The 26,602-nt window shown below is 50.1% G+C and overlaps 1 protein-coding gene across 19 annotated transcripts in view; it reads left to right on the forward strand.

Annotated features, from left to right (window-relative positions):
- The first annotated feature begins 18,287 nt into the window (after nt 1-18,287).
- The window catches only part of MSI2 (musashi RNA binding protein 2), a 259,784-nt gene continuing 251,469 nt past the window's right edge, over nt 18,288-26,602 (forward strand). For 13 of the 19 annotated variants that reach the window (XM_049803462.1, XM_049803455.1, XM_049803456.1 and 10 more), the window contains exons 1-6: nt 18,288-18,407; nt 18,605-18,645; nt 18,833-18,914; nt 19,306-19,390; nt 21,398-21,445; nt 23,764-23,805. In XM_049803462.1, the coding sequence (XP_049659419.1) occupies nt 18,346-18,407; nt 18,605-18,645; nt 18,833-18,914; nt 19,306-19,390; nt 21,398-21,445; nt 23,764-23,805 (360 nt within the window). In that variant the 5' untranslated portion in view covers nt 18,288-18,345. Of the gene's footprint in view, nt 18,408-18,604; nt 18,646-18,832; nt 18,915-19,305; nt 19,391-21,397; nt 21,469-23,763; nt 23,806-26,602 lie in introns of those variants that run through there. The other 6 variants (XM_049803459.1, XM_049803465.1, XM_049803468.1 and 3 more) reach the window with 2 other exon arrangements.

Consider the following 26,602-nt stretch of genomic DNA (forward strand, 5'->3'; position numbering starts at 1 on the left):
TGTGACTGAGGAAGGGCTCTTTATATGTTGACAGAGAAGAGGGGTGTTGGTAGAGAGCAGAAAGCAGGGTGGAGATTAATGAATCATGCAATAACTTCTTACAGGAACAGAAATACTGCTGTGCATATATCACGGTTTTTTCCTCTTTCAGGAGTATAGCTGTTTATGCAGAGATGGCTTGCGTACTTTTTTATACAGATACGCATTATACGTGGGTGCTTGTATATAAGTAAGGCTGTAAAATCATAGATTAAGGGATCTGTTCATCCAAAAAGAGTTATGTGGCTGTCAGAGTGCATAATGACTACCTGACTCGGGAGGAAAAACGCTCCTACGAAGATGCGAAGCAACGTGTTTGGTAAGGATTCAGCACTCCGCGTCCTTGCCCAGGCAAAGCTGCCAGAGGGTTACTGACACTCTTGGAAAGTCCTGGCAAAACTGACCGGCTGCTCGTAAGAAGGTGTGTAATGGGAACAGTTTTATGATTTGGGGGTGGGATTTGGGTGCTCAACCCAAATGCCGAGAGGGCAGTTTAAGCAACCGCCCAAGGTCCTGCAGGAGCCTTTGCTCCTTCATCTGATGCAATATACTGGGTCAGGCACGCCGCAGCAGGCGCAGGTAGGACAAGTCCTACAAACCCCAAATTCAGTTGGGAGCCAGGTTACCTGCGCAGTATCACAATGCGTCACCATACCTTCGGTTTTGCTCTTGCACCAGCTAAACGGCTCCCGTGGAAGCGGACGCCGGCGTGGCAGGACGGCTGCGCTGGCTGGAATTACCCGTGAGCAGACGGAGCTGCGGCAGCCTTTGCGTGGAGGGATGCTCCGGACCTTCGGAGGCTCTGCGGGAGGTTGACGTGAGCCAGCGTGTAAGACGGGACGCCGGCCGGCTTGCTGGCAAACCCAGGTATCTTCCACGAAGCAAGTGCTGGAGCTGGTTTCTGCCCTCACCTCCTCCACGGCCGTCCTACCTGTTTCTTAGGGAAATCGCTTAGCCGCTCTCTGCCTCTGTGAAACGGGCGCAATGATAGCCGGCACCTTTGGCTGGTGCTTTCGTCTCTGTAAGGGGAAAAATGTTGTAGGAAAGCACGGTGGCAGCTGAGCTCCAAAACAGGGGCTCAGGTGTTGGATCGAGCGTTGATCAGGAGTGGGCCAAACAAGAGCAAAACAAATGGCAATCGAATAGGGAATAAACGTTACAGGAAATAATCTCCGCCACTTAATGTACTCCAGTGACTTTGAAATAATTGGCTGTTTCCTGGGCATATCCAGATGAGCTGAACAGTGTTCTCCCTGTTTCCTTTTGTATATTTGTGATCTTTCAGAGACCTGATTGTCCACTTCTCCCTCCCCCTCTGCCTCTTGCGTTCCCCCCTCCCCCAAATTTCTACTGGAGTTTGTATTTTTCCCCCAACAATGTCTCTGAAGAATCGCAAATGTGTAATATGTGTCCCAATGCTTGTATTTTAATAGTGTGAAGCAAACCACATCAGCACAGGCAATTTCGCATTCAACACATTATTGCTATTTAAAGCGCAGAGGTATAAAAATGATTGGCAATCCAGCTCTCCCAGAAATCGCAGGCTGCTGCTGGCTGCCAGATTGTGATTTTTTAATATTGGCTGCTCTGTGCAGTCGTTCTCTCACCTTTGACTTGCAGATTTCCCAACGTCGAAATAGCAAAATCATTTTTGGTTGTAACAGGCACATCGCTTGCTGCTGAAAAGAAGTAATTATCATTAAATACATACATGTGTGTATATACACAGACACATCCATACGTACAGGGCTGAACGGCCGGTCAGTTTTTCCAGCTGAGCAACCTTCTGCATTTCCCCGGCTTTGCAAATACTTCTTACCTCAGCTTCTGGGTTTTGGAAGGGAGTGGAGGGTGGATGGGGAGGTGAGAGATTGTTTTGTCTCTCTGTTATTGTTACGGAGGAGGGAGGGCAAGCGGGCTTCATCCCGGAGATGGTGATGTATGAGGGCTTGTGATTTTCCTTTTCTCAGGGCTGTAATAGAGATCTCTCGCTGAGCCGAAAGGTGTTAGTTGTGTCAGTGCTGTTTACATAAATATGTTGCTCTGGGTTAATGTACAGTGTGATTAAAGATTAGACCTTCACGAATCTCTGTTTACCCTGCTTACAGGTGGCCAAAAATATAGCCGTTCTTACATGAAAGTAAGATTTTGTCTTTACTGGAAATCATGGCTTTGGAGGTTTTTCATCTATGCCATACAAAATCTAGTGAATACAACATGGGTGGGTAGGGTTTTTTCCTGATGTTGCTTTCTGAGGCGACCACCCCACGCCCTGCCGCAGAGCGTCCTGCTCATCCTCACCTCTGCTCGAGGAGCTTTACAGGGAGCGAGAGCTGCTGCCGTCTGCTGGGGCAGATAACGGAGCTCTCGGGGCAGACCTCGTCCTTTCCTCACGCAGAGCGACGGTAACACGGGGGAAGAGCCGGTGGCGGTGGGGTGGTCCGGCCTGGGACGAGGGCGATGCCGTGGGGAAGGCGGCAGCGTGCCTCTGGCTTTGCTGGGATCAACAACGCGGTGCGGGAACGACAAGGAGCCTCCCTTTCCATCGCAGCAGGATCAATCCCCTGCTCTTCGCCGGGAAGATTCTCCTGGAGAGTGGTGTTGCTCCTGTCCCGGTGACTTTCCCGGGGTGCCTGCGGTGGGGGGGGGGGGGTCCCTGCACCCCAGGAGCCGTTTTCTCGCTGCCCGGCGGGGATGTCTGCCGCCGGCAGGGCTGGAACGGGGCTTAGCACAGTGACATTAAACAGTGGCCTTTCTTTTTCCTAAAAATACCTTCTCCCTCTAGTCCCCCACAAGCAGCGGAGGAGACAGCGCGCCGAATCCGCCGGCTCCGGCAGGGATTAACTCACCTGCTGCCAAAGCCCCGTCCCTGCCAGTGGCTCTCGGTTCCCAAACACCTCGCCGTCCCTCTCGGCGCTGGGCCACGCTTGCTGGAGCCCTTCGTGCTGTGGGCAACAGCGCTGGGACACGCAAATGGCTCCCACTTCTCACCCCGAGTTGCCTTTTCGGGGCTGGGCGAGCAATTCCCCGCTTGCTGCCGACCCACCGCGATGCGGTGCCGGTTGCTGTCTTAATGCTAGTTATGCTGGTCTCGTTAAACCAATTAATTGTTGGTGCGACCAGAGCTGCTGGGCGTGCGCTTTGGCGTGCCGGCTGCGCTCGGGGCTCGTTTGCCGGGGACGGTGGAGCAGGCAGGGTGCGCGGCCGGGGCTCGCCGCCGAGGGCTGCGGGGAGAGCCGCGAGCTCCGATCGGCTTCTGGGCCGGGAAAGGGCGATGCTGGAGAAATCTTGGTATCTCGCAAAGGTGCGGGGAGAGGAGCGAAGCCCTGGCAAAAGGCTGCGTTTGGAGGGGAGGGGAGGGTCAGCCAGGGAGAGCCGGTGGCAGCGCTTTGTTACCATATTTACACTTCTACTGGCCCAACGTGAAGCATTTGGCTCTCCTCCACTTGCGGAAGGGATTAGCTACTTCATAACATCCAGACAAGATAATCTCTCCAATTTTGCCTGGAAGAAGTCCCTGACAAAGAGCTGCAAAGCTACAATAATGCCAGATGAAACAGTAATTGAGTTTGCCTTCTTATTACTTTCTCAGCTAAGTTTGTGTTGGTTTTAATTTTGGGTTTTTTTGTTGTTCTTGATACAGAACAGCTAAATACTGTCCCCGTATTGATTCAAGCCAGCAGCGTTATACCTATGGTAAACCACAGCGGTTCAAGGAGGTGAGCAAAAAGGGGAGGGAGGAGTAACTGTAGAAAGTATTTTAAACTTCCATGCATTTTTAAAAAAGATGACTTTAAAAGAGAGAAAGCTTTGATAATTGTTACTGCCCATCACCTGCTCCTTCGAGTGACTTGTATTAACGGTGGGATCGTAATCATACTTGTGTCAAACCGATGCACAGGGCTGTCACACGGGGATGCCAAAGAGGGAAGGGACACACCGTGGCCCTCGTCCTGGTGCGGAAGCCCTTTGCTGCCCAGAGCGGCTCGGCTGCCTGGTGAGGGGTGGGCTCCGGTGCAGGAAACTGGAGGAATAACGCTCGAAACGGGAAAGAAGGGAATCGGCAAGGTAAAACGTGGCTTCCCTCATGTCTCTCAACATTTAAAAGGCACCACCTGAAACAGAACTGAGGATTTCAGCCTCTAGACCACGGTTCCTCTCCTTCACATGGTATTTCCAGGACTTTTTTTTCCAGCCCTGATGTGACAGTACAGTAAATCTGGATGGAAAGTGCTCAGATATAAACTCATCATCCTGATCCACCATGTATTCAAAATATTTTGAAGGGTCCATTATGTATCAGATGGCTTTTTGTTTTATGTCAGGCTGGGTGCCATCCATCCCTGTGCCACTGTAACTCTGTGTGTGTGTATGGTATGCTCCGACCATGGGAAAATCAATGCAGAGAGAAATGGATTGGCACAGACATGCAAAATTCCTAGTCTTTTTCAGTCTCCAGTACCTCCCTGTGCTGGGCTGGAAATTCAGAGGAGGATGAGAAACTCTCAAGGGAAACATGGGATATTTGGTCAGTTGCAACCAGGGTTAAAAAACAAAGGCAATGATCTGAAAGGAGCACTAAGGCTTCAGGGCTTTCTCCCCTAAGGTAAGGAATTTTGTACCTCTATGGACAGCATTGCTCCTGCTGAACCTCCCCCCGAGGACTGAGCTGTGCGGATCCGTGTCCTCATCTGCGGTGGCAGTTCCTGCATTTCCCTCCGGTCCTTCCCCCTGTGTGATGGGGGGCACCGTCTGCAATGGGTCTTAGAGATGCACTGTACCAAAATGAAAGCAAAATGGATTAAAAATCAAAGAACTTGGGAAACAACTCTCTCCCTCTAGCTTTTGGAGGCATTTAGTCTTGCTGGATTTATCCCTCTGGCCACCAAGGAGGTGACTGAAATGCAGTAAGCCACCCCTCACTTTCATGGCAAAAAGCTTTGTGCGCTTTGCTGATCCCATCGCTACGCTGACGAGCGATACGCACCGCGGGAGGAGTGCGTTTGAAGGGAAAGGTTCAGAAATTTGTCTCCAAAACAGTGTGATGGGCTGCTGTGACTAAACTTTCAGGTCGGATTTCTTCATCAGATTATATTTAAAGTATTCTGCTGAGTAGCTTTGTTGTTGCCTGTTTACCCGGATGATGGTTTTATGAGAAATCCCACAGACACCTGGAAGCGTGCGGAGAGCCCTCGGTGTTTGCAATGCTTCCTCCGCGCAGGCGAGGAAGATGTTTCCAGCGAGACAGAGCCATGCCGGGGTTTGCTCCCGAAGAGAGATCAGCAGCAGGAATGGGGGTCTGTCCCGTGCAGTTTGTGTTTATTTGGCGTCTTTCAAAGCAGATGCAGAACAGGGAGCGGCACTGCTGGGCTGTCGTCCCCGGACCAGCCCCACCACCGCTCGGCACGAGCTCCAGCGACGTCTCTGCACCGGGGGAAGAGGAGCAAAGCCCTGCCAAGGGAGGAGGCATTGGAGTGATGCTCGCCCTTCCCATCCGCAGTGTCCCCTCTGCCCGGGTCTGGGCTCTCCTGCCCCTGCTGCCCGCTTAGGGCTGCTCCGGAGCCGAGGCTGCGCAAGCGTCGTCGGTGGCTGGTGGGATGCTCCCACGTCGGGGCAGACCTGCCGATGTGGAAGAGGTCAAAGTCAGACGTGACACTGGTCTCCCTCGTTCCTCTGTCCTAGACGCAGGGGCAGTCGCGAGCTTAAATGTCCCGCTGTATCCCAGCTCAGGTTGCTGGTTATTCCAGATAACAACGCTGGGAATCTTGAGAAAAAGCCTGCTGGCTTAAACATGGAAGCGGAGGCACGTGGGCTCAGACGATGCAAACTGAACTCCTCCTCGGCTCTCTGTGCGCAGCGTTTCCCACCAGCTGAGTACCACCGAAGGCTTTGAGATGATCCGTGGGAAACGCGGCCCAAGGAGTTTGGTGTCTGGGTGGGGGAATCTGAGTATAAATTAACCCCCGGCTTGTAAGTTTTTCTAAATCTTGGCTTCAACCTACTTTTGGCAGCTGGGGGGAGTCTGAGGACGTTTGCGGGACTGCAATCCCTGCAATACTCGTTCTTTGGATAAACTGCAGACGTAACTCATCTGGGCTGCCGGCACACATGATGTAAAAGGTGAGGAAACCTTAGGGGTGTTCCATTGGCTTCAGTTTGTTCCCAAAATCCTTTTCACCTTTTAAGTAGCGTGGCACAGTAAAGCCTGTGGGGTATTCTCCAGGAATGGTTCTGCAGGCACCTGAAAACGGTACCGCTGGTTCCAGCTGCATACCCAAAAGGAAAGAAAACTGAGTTTCAAAATAAACAGCGCAACTTTCCAAAAGTTTTTAAAATAATAAATTAAAATGTACTGGCTGTCCTGAACATGTTCTTGCTGGTGGATGTTCGGGCGGTGAGAGGCTAACGTTATGTGACGAGTAATGCATCACTGGAGCAATGCTGCTCTGATGATGCATTACACTAATACATCATGAGAGCGACAGAGCTTTAATGATGTATTACTCCAAAATGGCCTCAGTCAGGAAGAACAAGTCCAGGAGACTCTGTCCACCCCAGCTACGTACTGTGCAAATTTTCCAAGTTTTTTTCTTTTCCTTGAAAGAGCGTCCCAATAAGAAATAGCGTGAAGAGTAGCTGCCGAGGATGCTGGTGGGCCTCTAGGCATGGTTCCAAAAGATGCGGAGATTTTGATTTGGAAAGGTGAAGCTGAAATGCTCTCAAGCACCAGCTAAGCAAATGTCACCTTCTGGAGTGTCGCATTTAGCCTCAGCCTCCTCAAGCAACCTTGCACCAGCTCTGCTGCAAACACCGATGCCTCGGGTCCGTGCACGGCTGGTGGATCAGCCCAGCGAGCCCTGAGCCCAGACAGCACCTGGTCCTGCAAAATCAGGCAGGCAATGTCGCATGCAGCAGATGTTTGCCAGTACCATGTTATTCCACCAGTATTTTAAGGATAAGGTAGGAAGCTGCCATCAATCTTGGCCTCCAAGCAAAACATGTCATCCTTATTTCCTTTCTCGGCTCGCTAATAGCCACGTATATTTTTAAAGAGATTGTCCTTTGGATTCTTTTTATTTGTTGTCTGTATCAAAGCTCTAAAGGTCACATTTTTCAAGTTCTTCCCTCAGAGCTTCAAAGACTATACATTTACTTTAAACAAAAAGAAAAGAAAAAACCCAGCAATTTTAGAAAACCACTCCACACCCAGGGACTCGGGAAAGCTCTAAATATCACCACCAAAGCTCAATGCTTCCAGCTCAGCTTAAGAACAGCGTGATTTTGCTTAGCTATAACCAGTTTGTAAGTGTATTTACACTTATAAATTGCACATTTGTAGTTGTGCCTGCTCAAAAACAAGTCACCAAACCCAAGTGTTCAATCCCCAGTTCTTATTTCAGGCAGTTAAGTGTGCAACTAACCCTGTGCCAGCCAGTTTTGAGCTACTTCAGAAGAGCTTGCACAGAAAATCCCGTGGCTGACCGGGGGTTTGAATCACTTTTGCTTCAGTACGTGCGGCTCTGCAGACCTGCCCTGCGGTTGATTCTGCAGCTCCTTGGGCCGGGTCCGCATGCTGCTGGGCTGGCGGGCAGGACGGACACGATCGGCATCAGGGGTAAATACACAGTCCTCTTTCGGTTGAATTGGTTGGGGTGTGTGTTCATCGTGCCCAGGCTGTGTGAAAAAAAAAAAGGTTGCACCCAATCTGGCACAACGTCTGCCGAGACACAGTCACGCATATGCAGTGCTTTGAACTAACTTTAACTGGGCAGAGTGGGTTTTGTAGTGGTTCGGTTTTTTGAGGCATGGGGCTGTAGTGTTTCTGATCCAACACTGGGAGCTCTCCACCTGGCTCCTGCAATTGTAGATTAACCGATTTAAGAGGGGTTTTAGAAGTCTCCCTCTCCTGGGGTCCCGGCTCGCCCCAGCTCCAGGCTCCGCAGCCCACCTCATCACGCCCTAAGGCAAACGGCTGCGGGTGGGGTGGAGGGACGTAATTTCGGGGCTGTCGCGTTCGGCCAGAACACACGGCAGGGCACCTATGCCGGTTTAACGCGGCTGTGTGCCGCCTCCCGGAGGACACGCAATACCTGATGTGGCATTAAGTTAGAGGAGAGAGAGACGGTGCCCGACCCCGGCGAGTGCCTTCAGTATGAAATTAACGCATCAAAGTAATTTGAATAAGTATGAAGTGGCAGAGTGACTTTATTACAGGGTAGTGCTCCACATGTGATTGCAGCATTTCTTGATTTGGTATCTGGAGTCTGAAAACCAGGTTTTCTGTGTTGTCAGCTGCGGCTCGCACCGGCTTTTATACATGTTTAAGTGTGAATATTAAGCCGCCATGTGGCAGGTGGGCGATGCAGGAAGAGAAATGAAGGACCCAAAGATCTGGATCAGGTTCAAAAGGGCCAAGGGGAGCATTATTATAGATCTTGTCACACAAAATCTCTTTTGGAGCTTAGTTTCCTGACAAAGCCTGTTCAAATTATTTGCATAGCTTGAGCTTAATATCGATGAAAACTCCGGTTGAACTTTGGCCAAGAAGGGACGGGTATGTCAGGACCAGTTGCTTAATTATGTTTACATCTAAATTGCTGCAGTAGATCTTCACTTCCTCGAAAGTGATTTTCCTCTGCTCTTTAATTTCATAGAACAATATGAAAGACATGAATCTTCATGAAACTACTCTCTTAATGCAGCAGAGACTCCACAGTGTTTGCAGCCTTTGCTTTTTATCACAAGAAGTCCCGGGGGTGGTTCAAGGTAGGATCCTTGCCATCTCGGCTCAGCAATCACAGAAAGCCAAATAAATAAAGCAGGAACTCGGCAAAGCCCTGATTCAGCAAAGGCACAAGCACAAGTTCAGCATTAACCTCTGCTTAAGATGATATGGAAAAAAAGGGTTAATCTCATGGCTGCCCAAAAGTCAGACCAGGAATCCAGGACCTTGACAGTCAGAGCATCAGTGGTTTAAATCCAAGGGAAGAGGATGCTTAAGGATGAGCAATTTCTTAAATATGTGAAAAGAATACTCCCTGGTATAAGGACGTTTCTCGGTCATAACGCAAAGATTGTTTTTTGGCCCACGGCCAGACGTGGTGGTCCGGCGTGATTTTGGCCAAGGCACTGATGCCCCGAGGAAGGGTGGCATGCGGGCAGCGGTCCGTGTGGATGGACGAGTCCAGAGGAGGCTGCCGTGGGGGGCCCAGTGACTCCTCCTCACTCGCGTCCCCTCGCCGGGCTCCGGGCCGGGATGCTGGAGATCCCTGGGCAGCGCGGCGAAGGGCTGGAGAGCATCGGGGGCTGTTGGGGCGGCAGCTCAGCCATGGGCTGCCAGCGCTCCCCTGCTCAGCAAGCCCCCTGCCATCGTCCACCCCCAGCACGAGTGTGCTGACGAAGCCTCTCGGATGTGAGAAGGACCACACGTGATCGGTAAAGGTCAACGTGGACCAAAATACCCTCCCAGGTGAGGGGGTGCAGAGATCTGCCCATTTCAGGTGTGGCGGTTTCACGGGGCGGCAGGTCGGAGCAGACGATGCTCTTCTGCAGAGGTGGGTTTGCAGTTCAGACACATACGATATCCCACGAGGAGGAAGCGTGATGCTCTCCAAGCCCGAAATCCGCTCGATCCGGCGGGTGCGGCGGTGCGCAGGGTCGGGCCGGCTGTCGGCACGGCACGGCTCCCACGAGCCCGGCGCAGCGGGCGAACTCCGGCTTCGTCTCTCCCGAGCTCTTCATGCTTATCTGATCTGCACCTCCGTAATGATGTGGTTAGAATTAAATTACGGTGGTTTAATGTAGTTACGGCTACATTTACCAGGCACATTTCTTCCTGGCGTGCAATGCTGGAATTTAAGATACGGCCAGAGGCTGCGTGCGACTTCTGGTCTCCCAGGCTTGTTGCAGCCTTCCCACATGGTACGCCAGGCCCTGGCCAGAAAGGCAAACTTAGGAGTCCAGTTCGCATCTGCCGCTGGAAAGCCGGTGAATTACGTTAAAGGTAAATCCAGGCTGGGGGGACCAAGGAGCCTCGGTAACAGCCGCTGCGTTCAGCGAGCGAGGCTCCTGCCTGCACGCTGCTGTAACGGGGCCGACTGTAGCTGGGAATACAGCCCCTCGCATGGAGAGGCTCGCACAGTTGGGTCGGGGGCCTTTTTGTCCTTGCTTTTCAGCTGCGGGAAAACACCTTCAAAGGTGCGTGCACGAGCAGTTGATCTTCAGCCAATATACATTGCTGGTGTAACTATGACAATTTTATCCCCATTGAAGATCTGTGCCGAGACAGTCTAAAGCTTCATGGAAACTTTCTTGCTCGCATCTCCTTTGATGTGAACTTAACGGTCATGGAATTTGCTGTATCAGCCATAAGAATTACATGATTAACTGGAGAGAAGTAAATAAACTAGTTAATGCTCTGAAGTCCAGACAGGAAACACCAGAAATTGCTGGTTTTGCCATTTCCAGTGTGCCAGAGGTGCAGGAGTGCCAAAGCTTCAACACGTGGCCAGTGGCCAGAGGAGCATATAGCTCAGACGGCTAAAGGGACAAAGTACTCCAGATGGAGAGCAGCGGCCACCGCGGTGCCTCTTGTCTGGGTGAGGGGACGTGGCGGGACGTGTCCTTCCCGTGCTCCCGACAGCCAGGCAGATCTGAAAAATCCTTTGTTCTCACCATGAGATCAGCCACTGAACGCAGATGCTTTGGGACGTAACTGCAGAGATGATCTGCAGAGCAATTAACCCTGCAGAATGAATGGTTCCTGTTACCTTTTCCTTGGCCCTCACCACACGTGGTCTCCCATCCTTGAGCCTCGCCAGGTTGCGTGGCGCGTCCAGGTCTCGTAACGGGCTCCCCCGGATTGTCCCTGTTAGTGGGGGTGAACGCACAGAATTGCGGGGATCCCCGCCGCCTCCAGAGAGTGAGCTTTGCTCATCAACCTTTCAGGGTGTTTTCATCAATTTTGATCTGCCTGTTGGAAATGTACAGCGATGATGCCCTCTGGGGAGTGACTTGTTTTTCCTACCCCTGATGCAGCTTCAGACTTGTGAATTTTAAGTGCATATGCATACATAACTGTGTGTCTGTATTTATACAGATACTGCCAGTGCATGTTTTGCAGTAATTCTCCTTGGATGCTCTTGCTTTCTCCTGCAGTCAATTTTTTTGAATGACATGGAACTGATAATGAATGTGGTTTCAGCACCGAATGATCGGGCTGGCTCGTCTCATTCCACCTCTCCTGGTTTTGAGCAAGAATGTGAGGACTTGCTGTGTCTATTTTAGATTCCATCATGAAAGGAATAATTGAGATTGAGATTCTTAGTCACTCAATGCAGAAGGTCAGGGAATTAATGCTGTGTTACATCCAGACCATTCATTTACTGTGCCTCCTTTTTTTTTCCCTTTAACTGTCTGTAGGGGAAAACAAATGTGCCACAGAGAAGGTAACGCATCTTCAGTCCTGCGCACATTCCCAGCCTCTGATAATACACACTGTTTATCTTTATTTTGGGGGTGTTCCAGGGTAGTTTTATCATCATAATTGATTAGTGGCGACAGGGGAAAAAAAATCCAGGAGTAACAGGAAGAAATGAATCCGGTGAACCCATTGGCTCAGTAGTAGCATTGTTCTACTTCTGGGAATTATTTATAGGAGAAGGTTCATAGTTAATAATATTAGTTTGGACTTCGGGAACAGTTTGTCAGAGGATCTTAAAGGCCTTTGGTAACAATTAATCGGGTAGAAAAATAAGGTAAACAGCCTCGTTTTGGGAGAGGGAAGGAAACGGGATTCCTGGCATAACTCTAGCCACAAGTATTCGTGGCCCAAAAAGCGCGTGTCCCCGCAGCCCAAGGCCGGCAAGAGGCGGTGGCATTGCCCAGGCTCTGGGGTGCTTTCCCGGACCGGGGCCATAGCAGCAGCACGAGGATGTCCGGCTGCCGGCCGTCGCTCGCAGCGGGGCACGGCGTGGGCTGAACGCCGGCGGCGGTGCCGGAGCCCCGTCCGGCTGCTGCTCTTGGCCTCTGCCCGGCACGGCCAGGTGCGGCGGAGCAAAGCCAGCGCCGGTCTGCTGGAAACCGCTGCCAAACCGTCCCATTGCGAGAGGCGATGCAAGGCATAGCTCCGGTTGCTCGAATGTTTCTCAGCACAGAAACGGGTGGCGGGATTGCCCGCTGCTAGCAGCCAGCGCGGTTGAGGAAAGATCCTTGAAAAAAAATCCTTAGCGAACCCTTCCTTCAGGTGAAGTAAAGGCGTCTGCAGGATGGACACCTGAGCCAGATCAAGCAGGGAGAGCCGCACAGGGACAAAACAAAACCTCTTCTTCCCCTGCCTCTTCTCCCCATTTTGTTTTTGTTTCTAACTTAATTGATCTGTATCCTGCAATCCTACCCACAGGAGAAATGACACATCTGAAAAAAGCAGGAGGATTTGTTTAAAGTGGTCTGGTTGGGTTTTTCAGGGTATATATATAGAATTGCCTGGAAGTAGTAAATAGAATTAAACACTAGTTCTGAAAAACAAGATTCTCAGGGCTGTCTGTTGATTTCAAAGCTGATGAAAACAAAGCAGGCTTTGAAATCTTTCCTCACAGAGCTTCCCCTCACCCTTATCATCTAAAAGATGGGCCTGATAATATTTGGGTTTTATTCTTCTTTTGAAACAGTTGAAAAATGCTGTTTTCGCAATTAAGATGAAAATCCTGATGTTTATAATAAGGTCGGTGTAATGTCTTCATTAGCAGGATGCTGAAATAACGCGATGCAGATCTGGAACTTCCACCGGGAAAAACTTCAGTGTCTACCCAAAAAGTCTAGAGCCACATGGGCACGAGGTGTGAACCGGTATTGCTTCCCTAAAATTACTGGTTCTGGGGTAACCTGTTTCGGTTTAGGGACTGGCCGCCATGTTTTGAAGTAACTAACTCCTTTATGTGCAGCCAAATTCAAGTGCCTTTTGTTAGTTTTTCCCTGGCAAGCTGCTGGAGCAGGGCCAGCGCCTGGTCGCGGGTACCTGCAAATCCCGTGGCCGGGCAGCGTTCCGTGCTGTGTTTTGCAGTTTCGTTTCACGTGATTCAGCAGCTGGTAACAAAGAGAGGGACTGGCAACCTGGGAAGACGGGTAGAGCTCACCACTAGGAAAGGCAGGTGGGTGTTAAAGGATGGGCAGCCTAAAATAAACCAAAATAAAAAATATCTAACCCACTAAGTCTGCACTCTGTTGAAATTTTGCCTACAAATATCACAACAAAGCTGCTGGGCGCTGGGCACTTGAAAGCCCATCCTCCGTTACGAATGCCGGGGGGACGTAGAAATCCTTCTCCCAGCTCTTTGGAGACGTGACCTGTATCTGGCCAACCCTCCCCGACCCCCCCCACCCCACCCTGACCGGTCTGAAACCACGGCCCCCGAAGACGTCGCTTCCTTCCTCCGTGCCGTATCTTCTCCGAGACAGGGTTGGCAAAGCTTATCTCCCAGCGTGTGTCTGTAGCTTGCCGTAGACACTGGGGGTAACGCCAAAGGCAGAGACGCCTCAAGAAGACCAATTGTTTGCAATGACATATTCTGCATTTTAAATGATCTTTGATTTCCTGGCAGCTCCCCAGTGTATCGCCCCTCTGTAATGCTGTCTAAATAATGTTTGTCAGGTGAAGCCACATCTGGGTAACAGGCAAGGCCAGTCCGCAGCACACTGTTAGTCATCGGGGATTTCCGAAACCCACCGGCCGATCAATCTCAAGAACTTACTAAATGATAGATGGAATATAATATAGGTCATTATTTCTTCCCTATGCATGAAAATGAATTATTCAGTAAAGATTTAGATCCTTTTTATTATGACACTGAATTTATAGTGCATACAAAACATAAATGCAGATTTCTCCAGCACCAGATAGATGAACTCATTCTCCAGGCAGCGCAAGTTAGATGCAGCCATTCAGCATCACTGCACGGCATAGACAAGATGTCCAAACGGCTGGGGCACACGACTGCGACGTGGGCGATTGGGACCTACACCCAGCTCAGCTGCAAGCTTCCTTACTTGGCATAATATTCCCAAAGGCCCCTAGCTGGTTCAGGAGCCCAAGATCTATTTATTTCAGGGATCAAGCTCTCAGGACCCACGCATCTTCAGTGAGATTTGGAGTCATATGTCGCTTAAGCCTTATAAGCGCTTATCTTAACAAACTCCGCATCTCGGTCTCCGATCTGAAACAGAGCTGCCGTATATCGAAAGGAAATCAGCGAGGCTAAAACCTGTAAATGAGAAGTAGGTGCTATATGAGTACATGGACAGATGTGGTCTGCCTGGATTCGGCTGTCTACAGAGCTACCGCCTAGAATTTGGGTTGGTTTGTATCGATAGCAGCAACTTTGCTTGTTATTGGAATAAATGCTCAAACTTTTAATTGTGCAGCTAGGGAGAATGTTACCACTGACCAGCAGTTACAGATGTCAGCTCCGCAGTTCATTAGCTACTTCCGAAAGTCTGCTGGGAGTTCGGATTTTTAGCATGAACATTAGAGGTCAGAGAGAAGGAGAGCAAAGGGCAAGCCTGCAAACTCTCCCCGGCATGGAGAAAAAGCTGGGGATCGGGGCTGGAACAGCACCTTTGGAGATGGGTGCTGCCTGCTGCCCAGGGAGCAGGACAGGGGGTCCTGGTTCGTCACCCGTGGGCTTCAGGCACTGAACGCACCCCCAGAGCGTCCCTGGTGAAGCGGTTATGGCTTTTGCTCACGGGGCAGTGAAGCGGTCAGTCCCTTTTGCAGGGCTACGCTGACCGCGGAGGGTTTGGGGACAGAAGCCCGGCAGCGCCGACCCCCCCCGCTCTGTCCATCCGCATCCAGGGCAGCAAAGCGGGGTGCCTGCCTCCGCTGTGCTCGGACCGGACGGCAGGGAGACTTGTTTCCTCTGGACATAGCCCAAACATTTCACTAATTTTACTAACTGCCTGGGCCAAATTCTGCCCTAGGTACCGTTAGAACAATTTGCTCAGCAGAAAGCTGTGGTGTAATTACCAGTCACGGGCGTGTGCCGAGCGGGATGTAAGCGGGAGGTGGCAGGTAGGGTAGACGCGCTCACTGGTTTTCGGTGACGCTGCAGAGGACCGCGGGCGGCCGGCCTGGGTGTGCTCTGCAGATGAGATGCGGTCGGGCAGCGGTTTGCATCGGGCCGTTGTCTACCGCTGCAGCATCTCCCGCCGCCCTCGGGCACGCCGCGTTCTCGGGGAGCGGGCTCCGCTCTGGGGGCAGCAGAGCTGGTTTCTGGGCACGAGGAGAGGTGCGAGGGCAGCCTCGAAGAGAGGGGAAAGCCCTGCACCCGCTTCCCTGGCTGCGCTGTCCCGGGTTTTCTCCGAATCAGTCATTAGTGGGATTTTCCTCCCGCAAACGCCAGCAAACGGCCGTTGCCAAAACGCTCGGAGTAAGGACCCTGGGGGGTTCCAGCTTAATGTACATACATTAACTGCTCAGGTTTGTAAACCTGACCGAGGGCAAAAACAAACACGGTAATGGAAGGCTGGCTGAAAATGAGCTGAATTTGTAAATCTCAGCAGCGTGTGCAGGAGAAATAGCGAAAATGACTGAACAGATTGAAACTGGTCACCTGCCTGAACCCGGCCACAGCTCTGGGAAAGGCGGAAAAGAGAAAGTACCGATAAAGTCTTTCAAAAGCCATTTGACCTGTAATGTTCACTGATGTAAGGGGTAACAGTGAAGATTTCATTTTAATATATAGAAATCCAAATTTTTTTCTTGAGCTGTAATCGGGTCCGCTGAAGTTCCCTCTGTCCATCAGCAAAATCAGTCTCGCGCTTGTTCTTTCTGGAACCCCTTTAAAATTCTGCACCACGGTCAGAGAGATTAAAGGGGTAATATAACCCCAGGAACCACACTCCTGACTAGTAATTTCCCGGTGATTATTACGAGAAATAGCTAAGATCTAAAGGAGGCTCAGAGGGGGGAGGAAAAGACCGCTCTTTAATCCCCCCCTCCATGTACTTGGCACATCGGTGCCGCTCGCCCCGCTGGGGCAGGGCCGGGGCAGCTCCTGTCCCGGCCGGAGCAGCCGGGATCTTCCCTGCCCGCCCGGACGAGGGGCGCAGAGACCCCCGCGGGCGCCTGCCACGCCGCTGAACCCGAATTCAGCACTTCACGTCAAAACAAACCCAATAAAGGGAATTTTATCATATTTTTACAGCGGTCGGCATCAAAACATGAAGACGGCTGTTTCTGCGGTAGGCCTGACCCACCGGACCTGCGCACGTCCTCTAATTTACGCCTTGTTCATTAAGTCACTGCTGGAAAGTACCTTCGCGCACTGCCCCCCCCCAAATAAAAAAAAATTATGATCCCTGATCTTGAAATAGTTGGTGACCCCAAAACAGCTCTTGCGGGCATGGCCGCTGAGCCAGGAGGGCTTTGGTTAGGAGGCTCTCGGGCGAGCTGAGGTTCTCGGAATCGTGGATGGTTCTGAAAATGTAGGGCAACACGGCTCAGTCCCGGCGGGCGGGCGGCCCGCGCTCCCGCTCAGCGCTTCTTAATTTAGGTGAAACTGATTGCTTTCACCTTATATAATTATGGCAATACTTGGCAGCCCCGTCGCCGCTTCCCGTCTGACGCTGCGAAGTGCCGCTCAGATGCCGAGTGTGAAATGTCGGAGCTGAGGGCAAACGCTCTCCACTGGTGCTGGGCAGCGCCCGGCTGGGGCCGAAGGCTGCAGCAGCGCTGCCGGAGCCCCGGACGCGGGGGCACTGGGACGTGGGGGCACCGGGATGTGGGAGCACTGGGATGTGGGAGCCCTGGGGACGTGGGGGCACCGGGATGTGGGGGCACCGGGATGTGGGAGCACTGGGATGTGGGAGCCCTGGGGACGTGGGGGCACTGGGATGTGGGGGCACCGGGATGTGGGAGCCCTGGGATGTGGGGGCACTGGGACGCGGGGGCACTGGGATGTGGGGGCCCTGGGGACACTGGGATGTGGGTGCCCTGGGGACGTGGGGACACTGGGATGTGGGGGCACTGGGATGTGGGAGACCTGGGATGCGGGGGCACTGGGATGCGGGGGCACTGGGATGTGGGGGCCCTGGGGACATGGGGACACTGGGATGTGGGTGCCCTGGGATGTGGGGGCACTGGGATGTGGGAGACCTGGGATGCGGGGGCACTGGGACGTGGGGGCACTGGGATGTGGGAGCCCTGGGATGCTGGGACACGGGGGAACTGGGCACCAGCCGCTCTCTTGGAGCAGCCCACCCGCGTGATGGGCAGAGCGGGTGCCGATGCCTGGGTGACGGGGTAAACGACACCTCCCGGTAACGCCCGAATCCCTCACCAGTCCCTAAAAGTGAGTCTGGCTTCCCCCGCCGGCCACCCGCCTTGCCCTGCCCACGGCCACTTCCCCGCCCGTGGAATCACTTCTTTGACACCAGCCTGGCCGTGCCGAGGGGGAAGCAGGGCGGCGGGGGGGGGGGGGAGATATGGCGCATTTCGCGCCGCTTTCCCCGCGAGAGACACCCACCGCCGCCGCCGCCGCCGCCACCTCGGGGCAATGCTCCGCCGTTGCGTGCGGGCCCACGGACACGCGTGGACGCCCGAGGCAGGCCTACGGGGACGGAGTGAGTGGCGGAGCCGTTATCGCGAGCGGTGTGTTATCAGCCGGAGGATACCGGCTAGCCGGGTGTGTGCGTGTGCGTGTGTGTGTGTGTGTGTGTGTGTGTGTCGCGCTCTGTGTGCGTGCACGCTGTCCGCCCGCCCGCCCGTGGGTGCTCGCTGCCGTGGGGCGGGCGGGGCGGGTCGGGTCGGGCGCGCGCGTCGGTGACGTCACGGCAGGGCCACGCGACGGCGGCGGGCCCCGCCCCGTGGCGCGGGGGCGGGCGGGAGGGAGGGGAGAGGGGAGGGGAAGGGGAGGAGGAGGAGTGGGGTCGGGGAGGGAGGGGGGGTGTTGGGGGGGGGGGGTGGTGGAGGAGAAGAGAAGAGAAGAGAGGCGGCGCGGGATGGAGGGAGGAGAGGATGGTGGCGGGGGGAGGGAGGGACGGCGCGGCGCGGCGCTGAGCTAAGCCGATCCCACGTGTGACGGATCTGGCTGCTTCCCCAGCGCCTCTCCAGTGAGATCCTCCGGTAGCGGAGGGAGGAGGAGGAGGAGGAGGAGGAGGGGGGAAGGGAAAGAAGGGGAAAAGCAACCGGAGCGAACCGAACCGGAGCCGGAGCCCCGGGGGGGGGGGGGGCGGGTTGGGCGGGGCGGGGGGGGTGTCCTCTCAGGGGCTCTCGCTCGGCGCGGCGCGGATCGCTGCGGGCTCCGCGCGGCCATGGAGGCGGACGGGAGCCAGGCTACCTCGGGGAGCCCCGGCGAGGCGCAGCACGACCCCGGGTAAGTCGGCGGGCGGCGGAGCGGTGAGGAAGCGGGGCGGGAGGGGGGGGGGGGCCGGCCGACCGGCCGGCCCCCCCCCCCTCCCGCCCCGCTTCCTCACCGCTCCGCTCCGCGCCCCTCCGCGCCGCCGTGAGGTGCCCCGTCAAAATGGCCGATCCCGCACCGGCGTTCAACTCCGCTCTCTTCTCTCCCTCCAGCAAGATGTTCATCGGCGGCCTCAGCTGGCAAACCTCACCAGGTAAGGACCGCCGCTCTCCCCCCCCGTGGCGGCTTCCACACACCCCACACCCCACCTCCACACGCGTCCCGCCCCGCGTGGGCCGCGTCCCGCCGCGCCGGGGCCTGCCCGCGCTCCCCCCCCCCTCCTCCTCACACCCCCCCCCCCTTCCCCTCCTCTGCCTCTCTGCTTCTCTCTCTCTCCGCAGACAGCCTTAGAGACTATTTTAGCAAATTCGGAGAAATTAGAGAGTGTATGGTCATGCGGGACCCCACCACCAAGCGCTCCAGGTAAAACCGCCGCCCACCCGAGTCGGGTTGACAAACTTCGCGAGTTGGCGCCGGGGCGGGTGGACCCCCGCCCTCAAATCCCTCAGATCCCCCACCCCACGCGTGGCCGGTGGGTCTCCTCGGGAGGTTTCTCCGCATCCCTCCCCGGAGCCGGGAGGAGGAAACAAAAGCGGCCGGTGGAGGCGGAGAGGTGCGGGGACGGCCGGGTCGGGGCTGCCCGCCCTCGGAACCGGAGGCTTTGGGGAAGGGGATGGGGGGGTGGGGGGTGGAAGGAGGCAGCGGTTTATTTTGATGACTTTTCTCTCCTTATCTCTAGTTCTCACCATCCACATCCCACCTCCCCCCCCCCCCCCCCCCCCCCCCCCATCCCCTCGCTCTTTGTCTCTCGCAGAGGCTTCGGGTTCGTTACGTTCGCGGATCCGGCGAGTGTAGACAAAGTCCTGGCTCAGCCCCACCACGAGCTGGACTCCAAGACGGTAGGTCGTGCGTGGGGGGGGCTGGGGGGGCTGCCCGGCCGCCCTTCCTCTCGGTGACAGGCGACGTTACAGGGACCGTGCCCTCGCCCCGCGATCGGCCGCAGCTGCCACTTCGGCTGGTGGTGGTTTTTTTTTGTTTTTTTTTTTTTTTTTTGCGGGGCGGTGTCAAGCTGTCATTGAACCGGGACTTTGCGTGGTAGGGTTTTTTCCTTTTTTCTGTGCTGCTTTTTTTGTTTGTTGATTTTTTTTTTTTTTTTTTTTTTTTTTTTCCTCCTAGAGTCTGCCTCTTAACTTACAGAAAGCGGTAACTTTTTTTTTTTTTTTTTTTTTTTAAAATCCCGATTTTACCCATACCGGCCGATGGCTCCTCCCCCCCAGCCTTACATTTTATCGAGCGGTGACATTGAAGAAATTGTAGAGTAAAATGCAACTTTTTTTGGTGTTCTGCTGCAGAATGCTTTCGGCAGGGAACTTTCTACTTCTTTTGATTGATTGTTTATTTATTGGTGCGCGCGTTTCAAGGTGGGAGTGACTTACTGTCAAATCGTAAAAGCTGCTTCTAGTGTCATTTCCCAAAGTCATTTTTTGGAGAGATCCCCCTCACCTGTGATGTCAGGGCCCTTACAAAACGTACGCATTAATTTATGGAAAGCTATGCGAGAGCTCGAGAGTGGATGTGGTAGAGAAGGACAAATCCTAATTATTTGTTGTTTCTCCAGAGCTTTTTGCTACACTCAGTCTCCAGTGGATAACATAAGGAAAATGCTCTCGAGATTCAGCCAATCTTATTTTTTTTTTTAATAAACATTACATTTGTTTTTTTGTTTTTTAATAAAAAAATCCACACGTAAGTTTGCCCCTTGACCTGATACAGCATTTTCAGTATTGGGTCAAACAAAAGGTATTGAGCGTGTGTAGCTTTAGGCCCTGTTTTTTCTCCCTGCGATCAAGGCCATGCAAAAGGATGAAGTTTTGTGCCTCTTACTTAGTTGCAATTTTAAGCCTCAGCAAACCTGGAAGGGGAGCGGGGAAGGACACTGGTAGAGGTCATTATTGCTTTGGTACTGATCGGTCTGAAGGGGGTTGCATTTTGGGAAGGGAAGGATTGTGTTGGTTTAACTGTCTGGCAGAGAGCTTCTGCTGGACGTATCGAATGTGTTCGTTGCTGTAACTGTCTTTTATAGTATGTATTCTGGATCTTAAAGGTTTTATTGTAACATGAGCATGGTGTTAGGAGGAATCCTGTCTCGGTGCTGGAACATCTTGTGTGTGCCTGTGTGTATGAGATTATAGTTAAATGAAGAATAGAAGAAGCAGTGAGCAAACATGAGTGTGGGTTGTTTTTTTTTTCTTCTTTTTTTTTAAAATGTAATTTGTATGAAAACAAAAAGCCCAAAGCTCTCGTGGAAGCAGGTGGAATCTAGTGTTTTAATTCGACCTACAAATTCTGCTGGGCTTGTCTGAACACGTAGTCCATGCTTTCACATGCCTTAATAATTTGATTTTAGGTTTAATCAGATATGGTAAGATAACTGATTCAACTGTGCTCCTGAGATTAAACTCGCCAGACTTTTCATGTACAGCTATATTCTCTATATGTTTTTCAAGATAAATTTAGATAAGAAGAACAAAGGCAAACAGTATCTTGAACGAGGGTTTAAAAAAAAAAAAAAATCATGGGAGGACACCCTGTCATATTTCTGACTATAATTAGGTCCTCCCCCAGCTTTTTTCCTGTATCACAGTCTAGTCCCTGCAATGTATTAATTTGCTCTTCTCTGGGGGAGGGGTGAAAAGCTTGACCAGGACAAATTTGCCTCAGTTTTGATTGTGTGATAATGATTGAATCAATCTAAATAAGAAATTGACCTTAGAACCAGTAACACAGCTTAAAAGTAAACCATAAAACTAGCCAGGTTCCCTTTCAGCCGTTTATTTGTAGACGTATTGTAGTAACTGTTCTTTAGTATAACATAGCATTTGACTCTGTTTCAACGTTCAGCACAGGAGGCAGATCGGTTGGGTATTGGCATGGAAACGTCGCTCTTGTTTACAGTTACGTTAAAAGCTTTGTTTAGGTAATGGCCATTCATATCAGAAATAGTATTATAGTCATTTCCTAGAGGACTTGTAGATACAGTAAGTAGAATTGTACCTAACTAACTAATTTTTTTTTTGGTAGAAGTTTGGTTTGTTTTTTTTTTTTTTTGGTTTTTTTTTTTTTTGGTTGTTGTTTAAATAGTTGACAGGGATATGCAAAAGGTATGGATTTGCCATGTTGATTGCTAGTGTTCATCTTCAAACGCTGATGGGTGTTTATCCAAAAGGTTTTGTGAAGGAAAACTCAGTTATTTAAGAAGGGCTGTCGCTGTGGTGCAAAGAACTCCATGCTCTTTGAACTGACCTTCAAAAATGAATGTGTTGCTTTAGAGTTTAATGGCTCTTCCAACTTTTTACCAGTGCGACTCTGCAGTGATGTCCTTCTGGTGGGACTGGTGTTCTTTGTTGAGAAAACTTTCACTTTTGAAGCAGATGTAGGAAAGGGCGTATTTGCCTCCACCTTTGGGTATTGCAGTGGAAAATCCGTACCTGTTGTATTTCCCTGGTAGACAAATGCCTAGTCAGTGCTGAATATATTTGTAGATAATGTTAATCTCTATGAAAAGGTTAGCTTTCTAGATAAATAATTTTACTTTTTATGCTTTTTGAACAATAAAGTGGCATGTAATCGCTCATTTCTCAGGTATGTCCTAAAAAAGATACTACATTTGTATCTGCTGTAGACAAATCAGTTTATCAGTTGCACATCAAATGTTTGTGATATTTCCAATTTTGACAAATTAATTGAGTAAAACTGCTTTTTAGGAGAGGCCCGTGGTTATTTATCAGTGACAGGAATATCTATCACCACAGGAATAACAACACTAAATGGAAACATCTCCTTTCCCTAATCAGAGTTAGCTTGAGGGGGAAAAAAACCAACAAAAAACAAACCCAAACTATTAAAGAGGGCCTCTATTTCTAAATATGACTTAACACAATCAGGATTATTTTCATCAGTTTATTACAAAGTCAAAGATGACACTGAAGGCAGTCGCAAGTTGCACAGTTAAGGTAGGATTTAGTCCTTTCAAACATCCTTTTCCAGACTCTTCATTTAGAACGTGTCTGCGTGCAGATGCCGCTAAAAAACAGAGGTGAAATCAGCAGCACGTAGACATTTTATTGCAATCATTTTTAAAGACGACAATTTAATCTGGGTAGTTGTTTAAAAGGTATGATTTTTATTTACATCCAGCCGTGCATCTGTGGTTGCATTTTTTTTTTTTGTTTTTTACGTGATTTCTGAATGGTAGAGAAGAGTCGCTTTTTAAATACGACCCATGTGGAAGTTGTTTTTAAAATTGCAGAATTAGCATTTTGGAATCGCAGAGTGGACACGCTTTCTAATTTATGCAGCGCAATGGGAGTCAATGCTGCATCTTAAAACAAGGGAGCATGGGGTAAAACAAAGATTTTTTTTTTATTTTTTTTTTTTCCTCCCCTCTTCCTTTTTGCCTCTGTGGTGGCATGCTTCATTCAAGAATGCTTTAGGTAACTCCTTCATGGAAAATCTTTTTTAAGAAGTTGGTTTCTTCTGGTTTAAAATGCTTGTATGTTTCATTTGTGTCTTACTCCCCTCTCTTCCCACCCCTTCCCATAAATGCTCCTTCATAATCTTTCATTGCTCACATATATTCTTTGAGGGTGAGCAAACCAGATCAATTTGACATATCGTCATGAAGGATAATCTTGTAGTCCTTCTAATGTTTTAGTTTTAATAATTGAAACGTGAATAATTTGACTTCGTTTTGCCTTTCTTTTTTGTATGGTGTTGCTAGTCAGTTGACAAAACAAAGCAGAAAAATAGAAGCAAAAGTAACCCCAAACCCAACTGAAGGAATGTGCAGGTGTCAAAAACAACAGGTTAAGATCTTGATCAGGAATGCTGGCCGTCTTTCTGTGCACCCTCCCGAGTATGCAGATAACGTTTAACACGCCGTTTTGGTTGTAGAGGCAGCAGCCAGAGACTAATACGGAGCTCCCTAAGCACCAGCGGAGATTGTTGCCCAGAAGATGATGTAGGAGGTGTACAGAAGAGATGTTTTCTTCCTCTCTTCCAGTCTCCCTCCCCCTGCCACCCCCCCCCCCCCCCACCCTGCCTCGATGAACCCAGACTGTGATCCATCAGTTCCAGAGTAGTTCTAGATGACCCGGTGTGCTGAATTATAAGCCTGAGAAATGAGGGATTAATAATTCAGTGATTTAAGAACAAAATAATATAAATTGACAACAAAAGCTATCTTGTTGATTTCCCCTTTCTTTTTCCTCAGATTGACCCTAAAGTTGCATTTCCCCGACGAGCACAGCCTAAGGTAAGTAGGAGGATCGATAATAGGATTTTAGGCACACAGAGAATCATTGTTGCCAGGCAGTTCAGGTTTCAAACAGGGAATTGGCAATGAAAGCTTTTAAAGCCGGAGTGCATGGCGTCTTAAGGGTATCAGCGTATGGCTGTGAAACTACAGGAGAGCTGCTTTGTGCGATATTACGTGTCTCCGGTTTAACCGTCTCCTTGCAGACTCCCGGTCAGTTGTGGCTGGCTGAAAAGCAGAGACTTCTCTAGTTCTAGCGAGAGATTGTTGCTGCGTTACTTGCGTTTGTTATGCTATTTTACGCAATATGTTTTGCATGGTGTTTATGAAGAGCATTTGGATTAAGTGCAGACTTCAGGCTTGTTTTGAGCTGAGCTTTCAGTTCTGTGGTTGTGATGGATGGGAATATATCTCTGCCTTCATTGTTTGCAAATTTTCTTTTGTATAACTTCAGAGATGTGTTTGGAGACTAATAAGCATTGGATAGCAAGTTTCTGATGAAGCTCTGAACTCTTCAGGCCACGGGGTATTCTTTTGCAAGAACAGTGGAACAATGAGCTTTAAGTCTCTTTGCTGATCAGCCTGGCTGGAGAAGTGGCCTTCTTCTTCCAGGGCGCACTTGCTATCGTGCGGCCAGTTTCCACGTTGGGACAAAGATGGTGTAGTGACATGCAGAGAAACTTCTGTCTGCATGCTTACTCTGAAATTTCGCTGGGTGCCATTTCTTCTGGAGGAGCTGCTTATGGAATAGAGGTGGTTGTTGCTCTTTAGGCTGTGCCTAATGGAAACAACAGAACAGTTTCAGATCCAAATGTGCAGTCAGTTGTATTTGAATTTTGAAAGCCAGAGGCTGAAAGGAAACTTCTGTAATTGACTTTTTTTTAATTTGTTTTTGAGAGCCTGTTGGAAGAACTTAATTTAGCTGGTGTATACCACTTGTATACACTCTAATCATCTTGGGTTACTTCAGTATTCTGTTAAAAAATGGAAAGACAAGGCTGCAAAGTTGTGGATGCAAGTCAATACGGAGAAGTGGATTAAAGTTGGTGGCAGGAGACTACCTGAACAAGTTCAACTTAACAATCTTATTGCATATAGCTCCTCATGAAAGCAAGCGGTTTAATAGCATGTGGAACCATAAAGTTAAATATTGTACAAAACACGCATCTTGGAAAAACGATGTGTAATTTGAAAACCCTAGGCATATAACAGGAGACCTGCTAGTGATTTTTTTTTTAAAACTAAAAAGAGAACAAAACCCAACAGCGTATTTGTGGAATTTTAGACCAACCAAACTAATGTAGTCAAATGTTTAGAGGTTCTTCACTTCATAGGACATACCTAATAACTAATTAGTAAATAAAGGTGTGCCTGGCTTGCTTCTGTGCTAAGCAAAGAGTTTATAGTTTGTAGGGTTTGTGGCTTCTGGATTACGTTGTTGGACTAATGCTGTCTTGAAGATAAAATTTAAAGTTATCAGAATTTTGAAGGGTTTCATACTTTTATACTTCATCTAGTATGAAGATGATCTTGCGCTGTGACTGATGTTCCTTTCCCCCTTCCCAATACCTTTTAAAGGCTTATTTACATTTTAAACTCTCTTCAATTACCAGTTATCTGTTTCTACAGTGTTATTTGTAAAAGTTTATAACGCTTACAACGGAGCTGTTAAGCTGTCTCGTGTGATTGCTTCTGTAACAATTAAAAAAAACAGGGCATGTCTTATGCTGAGGATATTAGCGAGTTAATTTTTTGTGTTAAAGAATGCAAAATCAGGTCATTTTTACAAAGGGGATTTTGTTTTTCTCCATGTAGGTTTTGGCTTGGATTTTTTTTGTTTGGGGGTTTGTTTGGTGGTGTGGTTTTTTTTTTTTTTTTTTCTTTTTGTTTTTTTTTTTCTTTTTTGGTAACAGACATCTTTCAAGTGTGGGGCAAATCCTGGAGTGTACACTGGATTCCACTCTTAGCAGGAACTTGCTCTCTCTGGAGAGGTCAGCAGTGTCTGTTTCTGCTTTTTACACACTTGTCCTTCCTAAAGTGTTGGGATTTCTACAGGGTACTTGAAAAAAATCTTAAGATTGAAAGGAGCCTCATTAGGAAATTGGAGAAAATCAGATGCAATAGAGAACACATTTTTACATCAATTATGATGTAGTATTCTGGACAGCATTTCATGATCTGGACTCTTTGTTTTCTGTTTTTTAATTAGATACTGAATGAAGGTTTTGGACTTTAGTTGTTCATTTATCCCAGTTGAATAGCGAATGCTCAGCATTAAAATGTGACTGTACTTTAGTCTAATTAACTAGCTAATACTTGGGTCTGTGGAGATTAATGGCATTTAATGAAATGTCTCTGTCTCTCTCTAGGTGCAAGGGGAGATTTTTTTTTTTATTCTTTTTTTTTTTTTCCTTCTCCCTGAGTAGTCTTCCTTCCTGGTATGTTTAGCAAAATGGGGCTTGGGCTTTTTTCTGTGATATTCCTGGCAGTGACTGGGTGCTGAGGTGGAAGCAAGGCTGCTGGTTCATTCCCCCTTCTCGTGCAGGCAGACCTTGTGGCAGCACTTTCCTCCATCCATCCCCTTCCTTCGGGAGCCCTTTTGACCTGCCTCAGCACGATTAACTCTTCAGTGGGCAGTGGCTGTGCTGATTCTTGGGCTGCGTTCGCCTCCTTTGCCAGATCACGTGCTCGCTGTGGTCTGCAGGGTCATGCTCACTTATTTGTGCATGCACAATAATTTTGTGCTTGTTCCTTCCCCCATTCTGATTCGCTTTAATTGGCTAGTCTTCCCCTTTCA

The sequence above is a fragment of the Accipiter gentilis genome, chromosome 6, assembly GCF_929443795.1.
Source record: "Accipiter gentilis chromosome 6, bAccGen1.1, whole genome shotgun sequence".
Classification (NCBI taxonomy): Eukaryota; Metazoa; Chordata; class Aves; order Accipitriformes; family Accipitridae; genus Astur; species Astur gentilis.